General features: G+C 45.0%; 1 protein-coding gene across 1 annotated transcript in view; it reads left to right on the forward strand.

Moving 5' to 3' along the window:
- LOC119946095 (lamin-L(III)-like) overlaps window positions 1-8,740 on the forward strand; it is a 35,121-nt gene extending 26,381 nt beyond the window's left edge. The window contains exons 8-11 of the mRNA XM_038767495.1: window positions 930-1,037; window positions 6,488-6,607; window positions 7,444-7,545; window positions 8,619-8,740. Of these exons, the coding sequence (XP_038623423.1) occupies window positions 930-1,037; window positions 6,488-6,607; window positions 7,444-7,545; window positions 8,619-8,654 (366 nt within the window). The 3' untranslated portion in view covers window positions 8,655-8,740. The remainder of the gene's footprint in view (window positions 1-929; window positions 1,038-6,487; window positions 6,608-7,443; window positions 7,546-8,618) is intronic.
- The last annotated feature ends 7,576 nt before the right edge of the window (window positions 8,741-16,316 follow it).

Consider the following 16,316-nt stretch of genomic DNA (forward strand, 5'->3'; position numbering starts at 1 on the left):
GAGTCAGGACTGTGATAGCAAGGACTGGGCCGGGGCCGGGTACCTCAGATACTCCCCAAGCCCAAGGAGGCTCTGTCCCCTCTCTGGCCAGAGGATCTATCTTTTTTTTTTTTCATACTGAATTAGCCATTCTGGAACTCTGGAAGTGGATCTGCTGAAACCATTTGGGAGACACCCGATGCATCGTGTGAGAAGGGGCTGTGTCTTGCGCCAGTCTCTCAAGAACTCTCTCCCGCAAGCTGGTCCACGGGGCCTAGTCTGAAGTGGTGTGCAGCAGTTTCCTCTTGGGTGCTTTTGCAAACAAGGGAAATAAAAGATTACTTCCGCAACCAAGGGGAAAGCTGCTTGGGAAGGAATGTGGCTTAGTGGATGGAGCACAGGCCTGGGAGTTGGAAGGGCCCAGGTTCTAATCCCGGCTCCACCACGTCTGCTCTGTGATACTGAGCAAGTCACTTCACTTCTCTTGGCCTCAATTACCTCATCTGGAAAATGGGGGTTAAGAGTGTGAGCCCCATGAGGGACAAGGACTGTGTCCAACCTGATTAACTTGTATCTACCCCAATACTTAGAACAGTGCTTGGCCCATAGTAAGCGCTGAACAAGTACCTAGTATTATTATTATTGTTACTGTTTCACCCTTGTGTCTCCTAATCCTCCCTGATCCCAGCTGGGAGGAATAGTTTCACCTAAAGTCAGTGTCCAAATGTGATTTTTATTCTGGAATTCAGTTCCTGCATAACTTCCTCAGATCCTGCCCTCTTTTATCTCAGCACAATCCTTGACTGGATTGTCACCTTGCGGGCGGTAGAAATCTCTGGTCACCCAAACTGTTTGAGGCTTGGAAGCTAACCCTTCCATTTTCAGCATTCTAAGGAATGCCCTTGATGCCGTGTTCTAATCTTAAAGGATGTGAAAATTGCCTTTTTTAGGATCAGCCACTCAATGGATGGATACTTAGGAGTCAACTTGGAAATTTATCGGAGAGTATATATAAATTCCCTGCCTGCTTGGTACTCGCAGCTGGCCAAGTAATCACGGTAATCTGCAAACCCCACCCATTGAATCGTTTATTTTGGATTCAGGCCAAGCCTTTGAGCATCTGGTTATCTAAAGTTAAATACTGGGGCCCTTGAGGAACGGAAAAAATCCTTGAGTGATATTGGACTCAAGTGCTGAGTCTCAGACTTCTCAGCAAATGATGCTTGAGACAGGAGCTTTGCTTATAATAGGCAAAAAGCAATTTGCTCTGTATGTAACTTGAATGCAAGTAACCTCTAAAAACTATGAGTTGGCAGAAGAATCTTTGAAGCCCTCCCATTTTTAATAACGGTATTTTGAAACTTAGTAGTTTTAAGATTTTAAGTCCTGTTTCTTGGCTTCTAATGGGACTAGTATTGCCAAAAGACTCACAGACCCACTCTGTCCTGTAGATCAGAAACCTCTTAGATCCTCTCCTCTTCCCCGACTTTGTCCTCCCCTCTCCTCCCTACCCCCACATGTAAGTAGCATTTCTTTGCTTTTGCTTGGGCAGGAAAACTGAGGTGAAAAATTCCCATAACTTTGCTGGAAATTTTTAGAAAATGCCTGGTTAAACACTGGCCCTTTGGATATTCAATCACAGCTTGAATAGTAGTAGCCTTTGATGTAGCCTTTAAAAATAAGTCAGTGTAAGGGAAAGTTGGATTCTTTCTCCTATCTTTAGAGGAAGCCTCTTGGATCTCTTCAAGGAACTCAGGGGACCGCCAGGGCAGCCTGCCATTGCACTCTAGGGGAATGGGAATTACATAAACCACAAAATTTTAAAAAAGCAAAGCAGCAACAAAAGTGGACTACCCAACCCTTCTTGATTTTTCGTTCTGGCTGAGGCTGATTTTTATTGGCTGCAGTAGCAGCTCTTCCTGGAATTTTTAATATCCAGAGTGTTTGTAACTTGGCATCCACCCCCTTCACAGCTGATATTTGAAGTTCTTGGCTGGCAGCTGAGCAGATCAGAGATGCGATCGAAAAATAATCACAGCGTGGTGGGAAAATTGTTTCAGTTTGCAGTCTGAACACCAACAAAGTGAAGAAAAGCCAACTCTCTCCTGGCTTTTTGCACTTCTGCGGGTGGCAAACGGCTGTGAATTGTGGGGTGAAAATATAGTAGCGATTTGCCAGAGTATCTAGCAGACTTCATTTAAAGTCATTTTTGAGGCAAACTATATCCAGACCCCTCTGCAATTAATGGCCCCCGGAACTGTGCCAAAAGAGAAGGCTACACAGATTCCCGGGATCACCTATTGGTGTCCCCAATTCATCAAAAGCACACGGTCTTAACGTGGGTCAGGGGGTGGGAATTCAGGACTTAACTTCCCCACCTAAACTTGTCACCTACACTGCTGTGCTGGGGGTTGGAGGAGCCCATTTGCCCCTAGGCCAGAGTGACAACCGGAACTTTTGTCTTGCGAACCCTTATTTTGAAAGGCTTAAACTTGGGTGTCGAAATGGTGGAAAATATGCTGAATCCTCAGTTGCCATAACAGAGTCATCTTATGATTCTATTTCCATTCGTTCGACTTGGAAAACTCTTGGCAGATATGCTTTTCTTCCCCCTTCTCTCCCTCACCTTAGACCTTGTGCTCAGCAGAGACTCCATTTTTCCTAGAAACGATTGAAGTTCTGGAATAGCTGTCAGAAGGCATGCGATAATTGTGGGATTTGTTAAGCACTTACTAAGTTCCAAGCACTGTTCTAAGCGATGAGGTAGATCAAGGTAATCAGGTTGGACAAAGTCCCTATCCCACATGGGGTTCACAGTCAATACCCATTATTCAGATGAGAGAAATGAGGCAGAGAGAAGTGAAGTGACTTGCCCAAGGTCACACAGCAGACATGTCATGGGTTCAAATCTCGGCTTCACCAGTTGTCATCCGTGCGACCTTGGGCAAGTCACTTAACTTCTCTATGCCTTGGTTACCTCATCTGTAAAATGGGGATTAAGACTGTGAGCCCGATGTGGGACAAACTGATCACCTTGTATCCCCCCAGTGCTTAGAACAGTGCTTTGCATATAGTAAACATTTAACAAATGCCATTATTATTATTATTATTATTATTATTATTATTATTATTATTATTATGTGGCAGAGCTGACCTCTGACCTCCAGGCCCATGCTCTCAGCCTTCTAATGATAATTCATTCATTCATTCATTTATTCAATTGTATTTATTGAGTGCTTAATGTGTGCAGAGCACTGTACTAAGCGCTTGGGAAGTACAAGTTGGCAACACATAGAGACGGTCCCTACCCAGCAGCGGGCTCAGTCTTGACCCGTTTTCCTGGAGCCAAACTTATCCAAGAAGGTGGCACAGCAAATTTAATAGGGAACCAAACGTGGTTCCCCCTCCCCCATCCCTCCAGGCTCGCACTCCCCCTCCCTCCAGGCTCCCATCTTCTCCTGCCTTCAGGACATCTCCATCTGGATGTCTGCCCGCCACCTAAAACTCAACATGTCCAAGACTGAACTCCTTGTCTTCCCTCCCAAACCCTGCCCTGTCCCTGACTTTCCCATAACTGTTGACGGCACTACCATCCTTCCTGTCTCACAAGCCCGCAACCTTGGTGTCATCCTCGACTCCGCTCTCTCGTTCACCCCTCACATCCAAGACGTCACCAAAACCTGCTGGTCTCAGCTCCGCAGCATTGCCAAGATCCTCCCTTTCCTATCCAACCAAACCGCTACCCTACTCGTTCAAGCTCTCATCCTATCCCATCTGGACTACTGCATCAGCCTCCTCTCTGATCTCCCATCCTCTTATCTCTCCTCACTTCAATCCATACTTCATGCCGCTGCCCAGATTGTCTTTCTCCAGAAACACTCTCGGCATGTTACTCCCCTCCTCAAAAATCTCCAATGGCTACCAATCAACCTACGCATCAAGCAGAAACTCCTCACCCTCAGCTTCAAGGTTCTCCATCACCTCGCCCCCTCCTACCTCACCTCCCTTCTCTCCTTCTACAGCCCAGCCTGCACCCTCCACTCCTCTGCCACTAATCTCCTCGCCGTGCCTCATTCTCACCTGTCCCGCTGTCGACCCCCAGCCCATGTCATCCCCCTGGCCTGGAATGCCCTCCCTCCCCACATCTGCCAAGCTAGCTCTCTTCCTCCCTTCAAGGCCCTACTGAGAGCTCACCTCCTCCAGGAGGCCTTCCCAGACTGAGTCCCCTCCTTCCTCTCCCCCTCCTCCCCCTCTCCATTCCCCCCGCCTTACCTCCTTCCCTTCCCCACAGCACCTGTATATATGTATATATGTTTGTACATATTTATTACTCTATTTATTTATTTTACTTGTACATATCTATTCTATTTATTTTATTTTGTTAATATGTTTTGTTTCATTCTCTGTCTCCCCCTTCTAGACTGTGAGCCCACTGTTGGGTAGGGACTGTCTCTATGTGTTGCCAACTTGTACTTCCCAAGCACTTAGTACGGTGCTCTGCACACAGTAAGTGGTCAATAAATACGATTGATTGATTGGAGTAAATAAGAGTGCATTTCCCTTGACTTCAACATTCCTTTGGTATGCATTTATCACTATACACTAGACTAGCATGCTTGTGTGTGTATAAAGATAAAATTTTAAAAAGTTGCCAGATGGCACTTCGATGTTCAAGCTGTTTTTCCTCTCCCAATAAAAATGTCCTTGGTGTAAAGTCCAAGATACAATGACATGATAAAATGTGGTTTTAGAGATCCAAGCGCACCACCAGTTACAACCAAATATCAACTGTCAGTGCCAAGATTTGAGCACTTGTGAAATAATTTATGCTCGTGGCTTGGGTGGCACCATTCCCACTTTCTCTTCCCTGCCAGGCGTGTTCCTCCTGGGCACAGAGGGCAGGAAGCCAGTAAGTGGGCAAGGGTAATAATAATAATGGTAATAATGTGGTATTTGTCAAACACTTACTATGTGCCAGACACTGTACTAAGCACTGGGGTAGATTCAAAATCATCAGGTTGAACACAATCCCTGTCCCACAAAAGTCTCACCATCTTAATCCCCGTTTTCCAGATGAGGGAACTGAAGCCTTGTGTTGTCCAAGGTCATACAGAAGGCAAGGGGTGGAGTCAGGATTAGAACCCAGGTCCTTCTGACCCCAGGCCCAGGCTCTAGCCATTAGGCTATGGTGCAGCACACGGTGAAGAAGAAGGAAAGGGTTTTTGTCTGCTGGACCAATCTATGGCTGAAGGGATCACAGCATATCATCAGGCTGGGCTGACGTGCCTTGGTAGCCACTGGTCTTCTCCAGACACGTTAATCTGCTCTTTTCCTGGCATTTATCCATGTCAGGGCGTGCTCTGGAAAGTTATAGAGATCTTCATCCTAGGTGGTGTGATCTCAACAGGTTTCCCCTGCTGTCAGAACCAGGACTAGAAGCCAAAGTTCTCTGATTCCCAGGCTCTTTTCATTGGACCCAAAATAGGGAGAGTTATGCATTCATACCCATCCTCGACATGTAGATATGTGTTCAAGCACGCACTCAGTAATTTATACTGCTATTTTAACTTGGCACATTTGCTCTATTACCGATCTTATGTAAAATTAACAGGAGGGAGAACAAAGGTCTGTCTTCTTAGAGAAGCAGTGTGGCTTAGTGGATAGAGCACGGGCCTGGGAGTCAGGAAGTCCCAGTTTCTAATCCTGGCTCAGCCACATGTCTGCTGTGTGACCCTGGGCAAGGCACTTCACTTCTCTGGGCCTCAGTTACCTCTTCTGGAAAATGGGATGAGTGTGAGCTCCATGTGAGACAGGGACTGTGTCCAACCTGAATAACTTGGATCTCCTTCTGGGTTTAAAACAGTCTTTGACACATAGCAAACACTTTTTTTAATGGCATTTATTAAGCTCTTACTATGTGCAAAGCACTGTTCTAAGCACTGGGGAGGTTACAAGGTGCTCAGGTTGTCCCACAGGGGGCTCACAGTCTTAATCCCCATTTTACAGATGAGGGAACTGAGGCACAGAGAAGTTAAGTGACTTGCCCAAAGTCACACAGTGGACAATTGTCGGAGCTGGAATTTGAACCCATGACCTCTGACTCCACAGCCCGTGCTCTTTCCACTGAGCCACGCTGCTTCTCAAGTACCATAATAATAATACTTGTTATTGTTACCTGAAAACTGGGAGTTAGTTGCCAAGATAGTCTATTGCAATCAAGCAGTTCCTTTTTTCCAAAAGCTTCATAAAGAAGAAGAGGCAAAAAAGACAACAGTACCAGGCACTGAAAACATTGAACATAACAACACAATAAGGCACAGCTTTTTGTTTGCTCAATTTAGTGGGGTTTTTTCAGTCACACAAATACTCATATGTGAATTTCCTTAAGTGGAGCGTTTGCATACAAAGGACGATGACTTAGCTGTAATTCCAAATCATAGTTGTATACAGGGTCATGTTTGCTACATGTTAGCTAGTCAAACACTTCTACATTTCTTCTTCTCTGAAGATATGGGCTGCTGGAGCAGGTATGAGTCCAAACCCACCCACGGATTTAGTATGGGAGTCACAGAAAACCTGGGGAGCAGGAAACCTCATCAAAATTACTCTCATCAGTGCCAATGGAGACGTAAGTAGCCCCCGTCTGACTGCCTGACTTGCAGTGGGAAGAAAGGTAAAGCATCTGAGCAGAAATGGCCCATTGCCATTCCCAGCTTGGTCCCCAAACCCATCGGAGGGGATTGGTTCGAAATGTCCATTGTGGCTGTTCAGTAAACATAGCCTTAAATTTTAGTTAGTTTATTCATTCAGTCATGTTTATTGAGCGCTTACCATTTGCAGAGCACTAGACTAAATGTTTGGGAGAGTACAGAGGAACAATTAACAGATGCATTCCCTGCCCATGTTGAGCTGACAGTCTAAAGGGGGAGAATTGAACTCATGGTGACGAGGCCACAGACCTGGTGTGGTAGTTCTGTGGAAGGGAGACCACAATCTTGGCCTTTCACCTCACAAAATTCCGTCTTTTCTGAAAGGTTTTATCCTCTCTATCCCAGGAGCCACTCTCTTGATCCAGAGGCTCATAATACTCACTGGGTTCCCTGTTGCCAGCTTCACCCTCTAGTCAATTGCCTGACTGCCAATGTGAACAGCTGATTTTTTTCTCCCACCTCCTCTTACCTATCAGTCTGTGGTTTCTTCCACTGGGGAGACTAGAGTGGGAAGGAACCACATTATCCAAATGATTGAAATAAGTGTATTCTAGGTCTATTTATCTGGATAAATTGAGTCAAAGGGCCAAAAGCTCTCTTAAGAGGAAGGATTGTCTATGGTAAAATTGGCTCTTTAGACAGAGATATTCGTGTGTGTGTGTGTGTGTGTGTGTGTGTGTGTTCACTCAAAACTTTCTTATAAGTGTATCTCACAACTATTTTCCTTTATTCTTATGTGGAATATGCCTTATAGGAAATTTCAACTCTTAAAACTGAACATCTCCCTAGAGAAGGGAAAGGTAATTCTGATTTAGAAGGTAATCAATCTAGCAGGTTGGAAGAATCTCATCAAAAGGTAAATAGACAGTGGGCTTTGGTTTGCAGATGAAAGGGAATTTAGTGGGTTTGGGCGACCTGGCACTTGAGGGAATAAGAAATGCCCGTCTCTTGCTTTCATGCATCTGACCTAAGGAAAGGAAAACTTGTGTGACTTCATCATTTATTTTTGCTTTTCATTTTTGGGTTTAACTACTGTTTTCTGTTCCAAACATTAACCATAAACCCAAAACACAAGTGGAAAAACACTTGACTGACTTTTGGCAATCCAGACATTGGCTGTGTGTGCATTCAGCAGGTGTCTTTTGGGGAACAGATTTGCTTTAGCAGTAAATACCTTACCGTCAGCAACAGAGGAGCCATGTGGCCTAGTGGAAAGACAACAAAGAAGCAAATGACGCAGATAATTAGCAAAGAGCGTGTTTTGGCAATTATTAAACGCTTACTAAGTGCCAAACACTATAGAAAAGGACTGGGATGAATAGTAGATACAGTTCCTGTCCCACAAGAGACTTAGTCTAAGGAGAAGAGAGAACATGTATTTAATCCCCATTTTACAGTTGTGGAAACTGAGGCACAGAGAAGTGAAATGACTTGCCCAAGGTCACAAAGTGGACAAGTGGTGAAGCTGGCTTTAGAACCCAAGTCCTCTGACTCCCAGGCCTGTGCTCTTTCCATTCGAAGCAGCATGGCTCAGTGAAAAGAGCATGGGCTTTGGAGTCAGAGGTCAGGGGTTCAAATCCCGGCTCCACCAGGGCAAGTCACTTAACTTCTCTGTGCCTCAGTTACCTCATCTGTAAAATGAGGATTAAGACTGTGAGCCTCCTGTGGGACAACCTGATCACCTTGTAACCTCCCCAGCACTTAGAACAGTGCTTTGCACATAGTAAGTGCTTAACAAATGCCATTATTATTATTATTATTATTATTATTATTATTATTATTATTATTATTCCATACTGTTTCTCACCTGGTAAAGTCCTGGAACTGAACCCTAAATATTAATTTCCCCCTTGGGTTCTAGGAACCCCTGCTCAGTCCTTGGACTGACTTAAAACATATGCATGACAGGATGTATTCTCTCTTTTTCAGAATTTTGAGCCAGATCAAGGGTGCCTTGTTATGTAAATGCCTTGGGAAAAAGAGACCCACTTTTGCCAGAAGCTTCTGTCTTCAAATTCATAAACTGCATTTAAATAATAAAAAGAACTTGTTCACTGTTACTTGCTGTGTCAAAAGTGAAATATTTGAGTTGCTCCAAATGGTTCTTGTGGAAAATTTCAAGTCAAAACAATTCAAGCAGGCCTTTTGTGTTTTCACATCCCGTTTGCTCGTTCAAACGGTATAATGGGCTAGTAATACCCGTCTTTAAAAATGATATAGTCCAGACCTCACTAAACTGCTCTGAGACACTAAACACCAGGGGATAGGTAGAGCGTATTTTCATTCATTCAATCATATTTATCGAGTGCTTACTGTATGCAGAGCACTGTACTAAACACTTTGGAGAGAACAATACAACAATAAGCAGACAACCAGCCCACAGCAAGCTTTTAAAAATCAATCTCACCAGCTGACATTTTAACTGCTTAGAAGGAAGGAAGGCCTAGGAAATCTTGACAATGGCAGGCTCTTCTCAGGTGAGGCTACTGAGGACAGGGCTTAAGTATAGACTATTTGACCCCATTCTGGGAGCCGGATAAATGAGCAGCATTGCCTAATGGCTAGAGCCCAGGCCTGGGAATCAGAAAGATCTGGGTTCTAATCCCAACTCCACCACTCATCTGCTATGTGACCCTGGGCAAGTCACTTCACTTCTCTGGGCCTCAGTAACCTCATCTGTAAAATGGAGATTAAGATTGTGAACCCAAAGTGGGACAGGGACTGTATCTAACCCAATTACCTTGTATCTACCCCAGCATTTAGCACAGTGCCTGGCACTCAGATGCTCTTAACAAATATCACTATTATTATTATTATTATTATTATTATTATTATTATTATTATTATTAGAGTCTTTAGCCCCTACCTTTTCCCATCTCTTCCAGACTTGGGGAATGGGAACTGGAACAAATGCCATAATCATTATCCAGAATGCTTGAATTCTCATGCATAAATTATGGATAGGTATGCAAGAGAAGCAGCGTGGCTCAGTGGAAAGAGCATGGGCTTGGGACTCAGAGGTCATGGGTTCAAATCCCTGCTCCGCCAATTGTCAGCTGTGTGACTTTGGGCAAGTCACTTCACTTCTCTGGGCTTCAGTTACCTCATCTGTAAAATGGGGATTAAGACTGTGAGCCCCCCATGGGAAAGCCTGATTACCTTGTATCCTCCCCAGAGCTTAGAACAGTGTGTTGCACATAGTAAGTGCTTAAAAAGCACCATTATTATTATTATTAAGTGCTGGGGGCTGAGGGATGGGTGAATAAAAGGTGCAAATCCAAGTGCAAAGGTGAAGAAGAAGGGAGTGGGAAAAGAGGAAATGAGGGCATAGTCGGAGAAGGCCTCTTGGAGGAGGTGTGACTTCAATAATAGTAGGTGCCACTACCTCCCACTAGATTAAGCTCATTGTGGGCAGGGAATGTTGTCAACCAACTCTGATGTTTTGTACTCTCCCAAGTGTTTAATACAGAGCTCTGGACAAGGTAGGCACTCAATAAATACAATCGATTGATGGTTCTCCCTTTCTTTCCTCACCAAATCTAAATTTTGCTTAGTCAACCTAACCACAGCTTGGCGGGGGGGGGGGGTCATCGATTCCAGCCCCTAAAATTCATCTCTTGACTCCCAGTCGCGTGCTCTTGCCACTAGGTTATTTAGCTCCTCTAGGAAGGGCTACTTTTAAGGGTGAGGCGAGACACTGGGAAGTTCCCTCCTCATTCGGCTCCTACACCTCGGCTCTTCACCTGCAGAGTGCTGTACTAAAACGCTTGGGAGAGGACAGTAAAACAAGGTTGGTAGATACATTCCTTGCCTTACAATGAGTTTACAGTCAAGAGTGGGAAACAGACAATAAGTTACCTCAATGGTAAAGTGGAAATTGAAACCATGAGGCCCCGTGTGGGACAGAGATTGTGTCCAACCGATTTGCTTGAATTCACCCAAGGGCTTATTATAGTGCCTGGCACATAGTAAGTGTTTAATAAGTACCACATTTATTATTGTTATTATTATTAGGGAGGGATGAGGGACCCACCTCCCACCTTCCGTCTCATCCATCTTGCCATTGACCTTCCCTCTGGCCAGGAACTCCCCACTCCTTCACATGTGGGAGATCACCGCTTTCCTCATCTTCAACCCTACTAAAATCACACCTCCTCCAGGAAGCCTTCCCTGACTGGCCTCTCATCTGCCCACCTTATCTCGCATCTGCCCCTACTTAGTCACCTCTGCTCCTGAATCTGTACCCCCTAAGCACACAGGTAATAATAATAATAATAATTGTGGTATTTGTTAAGTGTGTCTATGTGCCAAACACTGTTCTAAACACTGGGGTGGATACAAGGAAACGGGTTGGACACAGTCCCTGTCCTATATGGGGCTCACAGTCTCAATCCCCATTTTACAGATGAGGGAACTGAGGCACAGAGAAATGAAGTGACTTGCCCAAGGTCACACAGCTGACAAGTAGCACACCCAGGATTAGAACCCAGATCCTTCTGGCTCCCAGACCTGTGCTCTATCCACTAGGCCACGCTGCTTCTCAGCAGGCACTCATCCTAATCCCACAGTACTTATATCCAGTCGGTAAATCAACAAAACTTAATTTTGACTTTGTATTTGTTGAGCACTTACTGTGTGCAGAGCACTGTTCTAAATGCTTAGGAGAGGACAATACAGCTGACTAGGTAGGCACATTCCCTTCCTACATGGGGTTTACAGTCTATCCTTATATTCGGCTGCTTCTCCTACCTGTCATTTTTTTTTTAGTGTAGTTTTCCCCATTTAGACTGTATATTCATTCATTTGTATTTATTGAGTGCTTACTGTGTGCAGAGCACTGTTCTAAATGCTTGGGAGAGGACAATACAGCAGACTAGGTAGGCACATTCCCTTCCTACATGGAGTTTACAGTCTATCCTTATATTCGGCTGCTTCTCCTACCTGTCATTTTTTTAGTGTAGTTTTCCCCATTTAAACTGTATATTCATTCATTTGTATTGAGTGCTTACTGTGTTCAGAGCACTGTACCAAGAGCTTAAGTACAATTCAGCAATAGAGACAATCCCCGCCCACACCAGGCTTGTGGGTGGGGATTGTGTCTACTCTAATATTCTCTCCCAGATGCTTAGTAGAATGCTCAGCACACAGAAAGTGCTCATTTTTTTTTTACTGGTACTTGTTAAGCACTGTGTGCCAGGCACTGTACTAAGCGCTGGGGTAAAAACAAGCTAATCATCTTGGACACAGTCCATATCCCTGTCCCACAAGGGGCTCACAGTCTTCATCCCCATTTCACAGATGAAGGAACTGAGGCATAAAGAAGTGAAGTGACTTGCCCAAGTGGCAGAGCTGCGTTGGGAACCCAGGTCCTTTTTGTTTTTAATTGGTATTTGTTAAATGCTTACTCTGTGCCAGCTTCCATGCTTAAGTGCTGGGATAGATACAAGCTAGTCAGTTTGGACAAAGTCCATATCCCACATGGATATCCACAAAGTCCCTCTCCCATTCTCCTGTCTCTCCCCACTTCAGTCTATACTTCACTCTGATGCCTGGATTATCTTTCTTCAGAAAAGCTCTGGGCATGTCACTCCCCTCCTCAAAATTCTCCAGTGGTTGCCTATCAACCTTCATATCAAGCAAAAGCTCCTCACTATTGGCTTCAAAACTCTCTATCACCTTGCCCCCTCCCACCTCACCTCCCTTCTTCTCCAGACCAGCCTGCACACTCCGTTCCTCTGCCGCTGCTCACCTCCTCACTGGGCCTTGTTGGCATTAGAGGAGTGAAGTGGGCAGGCTGAGTTGCAGTAGTAGAGCAGTGAGGTGATAAAGGAGGGAGCGAGGGGATTGACTGCTTTAAACCCAGTGGTGAGGAGTTTCTGTTTGGTGTGGCGTTTCATTCATTCATTCATTCAATCATATTTATTGAGCACTTACTGTGTAGAGCACTGTACTAAGTGCTTGGGATAGGACAACAGAACAATAAACAGACACATTCCCTGCCCACAATGAGGTGTCATGTGCAGAGGAAACAGAGCTGGGGGCCGGGCCTCCCCTCCCCCATCAGACGACATTTGGAAATTTTCCTGAGAGAACAAATATTTCCCTCCCTTTCTGTGCCCACTTAGAGCAAATAAAGCCAGTTTCCTTCCTCCCAATCCATCATGGCTCTTCTAAACGAATAACGGAGCATTATCTTCCCCTAAGAGCCTGCCACAGAGCATCTGGTGCATTTCAATCCCCGACCTGAGAGACTTCATGAAAAATGCCCAGATCCCTTGTCTCACAAGAGAGAAGGCTTAGTCCTTGGTTAAATCATCCGATACAACCTTTCTTTCCTGTCCTTCTCCCGCTGGGACTCTCCATTTTCAAACTCAAAACCCTTTATTTTAGCTTAGAATGAAATATCTGGGAATCTAGCACCATCATCACAATTATGAGAGCCAGAAGGTTACTGACAGAAACACTAATAATAATAATAATAATAATAGTATTTGTTAAGCGCTATGTGTCAAGCACTGTTCTAAGCACTGGAGTAGTTACAAGCTAATCAGGTTGGACAGAATCCTTGTCCTACATGGGGCTCACAGTCTCAAACCCAATTTTACATCATCATCATCATCATCAATCATATTTATTGAGTGCCTACTGTGTGCAGAGCACTGTACTAAGTGCTTGGGAAGACTGTGCCTCAGTTTCCTCATCTGTAATTTAAGGGTTAAAATATCCATTATTCCCTTCCCCTTAGACTGTAAGTGATCCTGTGGGACAGGGCCTGGGTCCGATCTGATTGGATTTAACCCAGTGCTTAGCACACAGTACATGCTTAACAAATAGCAATTGCCATTATAATTATTATGATTCCCCACCATCTCAGCCATTTGTAAAACCAAAGAAAATGAATCAATCAATTATATTTATTGAGCACTTACTATGTGCAGAGCACTGCACTAAGCACTTGGGAGAGTGCAATATAACAGACACATTCCCTGCCCACAGCGAGTTTACAATCTAGAGGGGGAGACAGACATTGCAGATATTCATTCATTCCTTCAGTCATATTTATTGAGCACTTACTGTGTGCAGAACACTGTACTAAGCACGTGGGAAGTACAGGTTAGCAGCGTATAGAGATGGTCCCTACCCAACAACGGGCTCACAGTCTAGAAGGGAAAGGAGATATCTCTTCCTCTACCAAGGGCACATCATAGACTCTTATTGAGGACAGAATACTGTGTCCAAGCTAATTTGGTGGAACCTGGTCAAGTGAAAAGAGCCCAGGCTTGGGAATCAAAGGTCATGGGTTCTAATCCCAGCTCTGCCACATGTCAGCTGTGTGACTTTGGGCAAGTCACTTCACTTCTCTGGGCCTCAGGTACCTCATCTGTAAATTGGGGGCTAAGACTGTAAGCCCCACATGGGACAACCTGATTACCTTGTGTCTACCCCAGCACTTAGAACAGTGCTTGGCACATAGTAAGCATTTAATAAATACCATTATCATTATTATTATTATTATTAAGAGCTTAACACAATTAGCTACAATTAATTCACTAATTATTCCTAGCTAGTCAGAAAAATGAAGACACAAGGAAGTAATGCTGTGGGGCTGAGTGGGGGGGATGAATAAAAGGAGCAAATCAAGGCAACACAGAAGGGAGTGGGAGAAAAGGAAATAAGGGCTTAGTCAGGGAAGACCTCTTGGAGGAGGTGTGGCTTCAATAAGGCTTTGAAGATGGGGAGAGCCATTGTCTGTTGGCTATGAAGAAGGAGAGCATTCCAGGTCAGAGGCAGGATGTGGGTGAGAGGTCAGTGGCCAGATAGACGAGATCAAGGCACAGTGAGAAGGTTGGCATTTAGAGGAGCGAAGTGGGCGGGCTGGGTTGTAGTACGAGAGTAGCCAGTTGAGGTAGGAAGGGGCAAGGGGATGGAATGCTCTAAGAAAAACCCTGGAGGCTCCGTCAGTTTCCAGGCAGGGGTGATGGTTAGCCCAGCCATATTTTCCATCCAACAGAAATTGCATTGGGGACTGGTTGAGATTTTCCATTCCACCTTTAGCCTCGAGAACAAAGGACCAGGGTCAAAGAGACAAGCCAATGTGGTGAAAATGTTACATCCTTGTGCCTTCATTTTTCTGACTAGCTAGGAATAATTAGTGAATTAATTGTGGCTAATTGTGTTAAGCTCTTAATAATAATAAAGGTATTTATTAAGCTCTCAATAATGATAAAGGTATTTATTAAGCACTTACTATGTGCCAAGCACTGTTCTAAGTGCTGGGGTAGACACAAGGTAATCAGGTTGTCCCATGTGGGGCTCACAGTCCTAACCCCCAATTTACAGGTGAGGTAACAGGCACAGAGAAGTGAAGTGACTTGTTCAAAGTCACACAGCTGACATGTGGCGCAGCTGGGATTAGAACCCATGACCTTTGATTCCCAAGCCCGGGATCTTTTCACTTGGCCAGGCTCTACCAAATTAGCTTGGACACAGTATTCTGTCCTCAGTAAGAGTCTATCATGTGCCCTTGGTAGAGGAAGAGATTTCTCCTTTCCCTTCTAGACTGTGAGCCCGTTGTTGGGTAGGGACCGTCTGCATATGTTGACAACTTGTACTTCCCAAGCGCTTAGTACAGTGTTCTGCACACAGTAAGTGCTCAATAAATATGATTGAAGGAATGAATGAATATCTGCAATGTCTGTCTCCCCCTCTAGATTGTAAACTCGCTGTGGGCAGGGAATGTGTCAGGGATACCTCATTCCCTGAGACCTGAGAATGTCGAATAACTAAAGCCTGTGGTTCTTGGGTCAGTTGCTGCATGTCATTAGTGATGGACAAATGTGGATATTTTGAGGTTGGAAATTGTAGAAAATTATGTCATGCACAAATCACATCCTAAAATAAGCTTTGGGGAAAGATACTGACTTCAGCTCTCAAGGCCTTGAATTGTTTTACAGATTCAGTGTCTCCACCACCACAATCCCGGTCTAGCAATAGTTCATTTGAGAAAGCATCATGCTAAGTCCTGGGGTAGATACAGTAATAATAATAATAATACTTAGGATAGTATTTGTTAGGGGTTAACTATGTTGTCAGGCACTGGGGTGGATACAAGCAAATTGGATTGGACACAATCCCTGATCCATGTGGGGCGCAGAGTCTCAGTCCCCGTTTTACAGATGAGGAAACTGAGGCCCAGGGAAGTGAAATGACTTGTCCAAGGTCACACAGCAGACATGTGGTGGACTCGGAATTAGAACCCATGACCTTCTGACTCCCAGGCCCACGCTCTGGCCACTAAGCCATGCTGCTTCCCTGCAGTACACCATACTTAATCGACAGCCAAAATCTGGGGGTATAAGGTGCTCCCTCAATACTGTACTGGGCTGTGGGAACTCCCATATTGCACTTCCAAACCTGGTGGTCCCAGAGGCCGTGTGCCATCCTGAGGGCAGCAGGCCTTTGCCTGCTGGTTCTTGGCTGAAGCTGGGATGGTAGGAAATCTACGCGGCGGCTGAACCCCCAGAACTGAGAGGCCTGTAGTGGGGACCACTGGGGTCCTAGTTTGGGCTGAGGTGGAGGGAAGGTGCCCCCTAGCTGTGCCCCCAATGGAAAAGGAAGAAGGGTGGA

Source organism: Tachyglossus aculeatus, chromosome 26 (genome assembly GCF_015852505.1).
Source record: "Tachyglossus aculeatus isolate mTacAcu1 chromosome 26, mTacAcu1.pri, whole genome shotgun sequence".
NCBI lineage: Eukaryota > Metazoa > Chordata > Mammalia > Monotremata > Tachyglossidae > Tachyglossus > Tachyglossus aculeatus.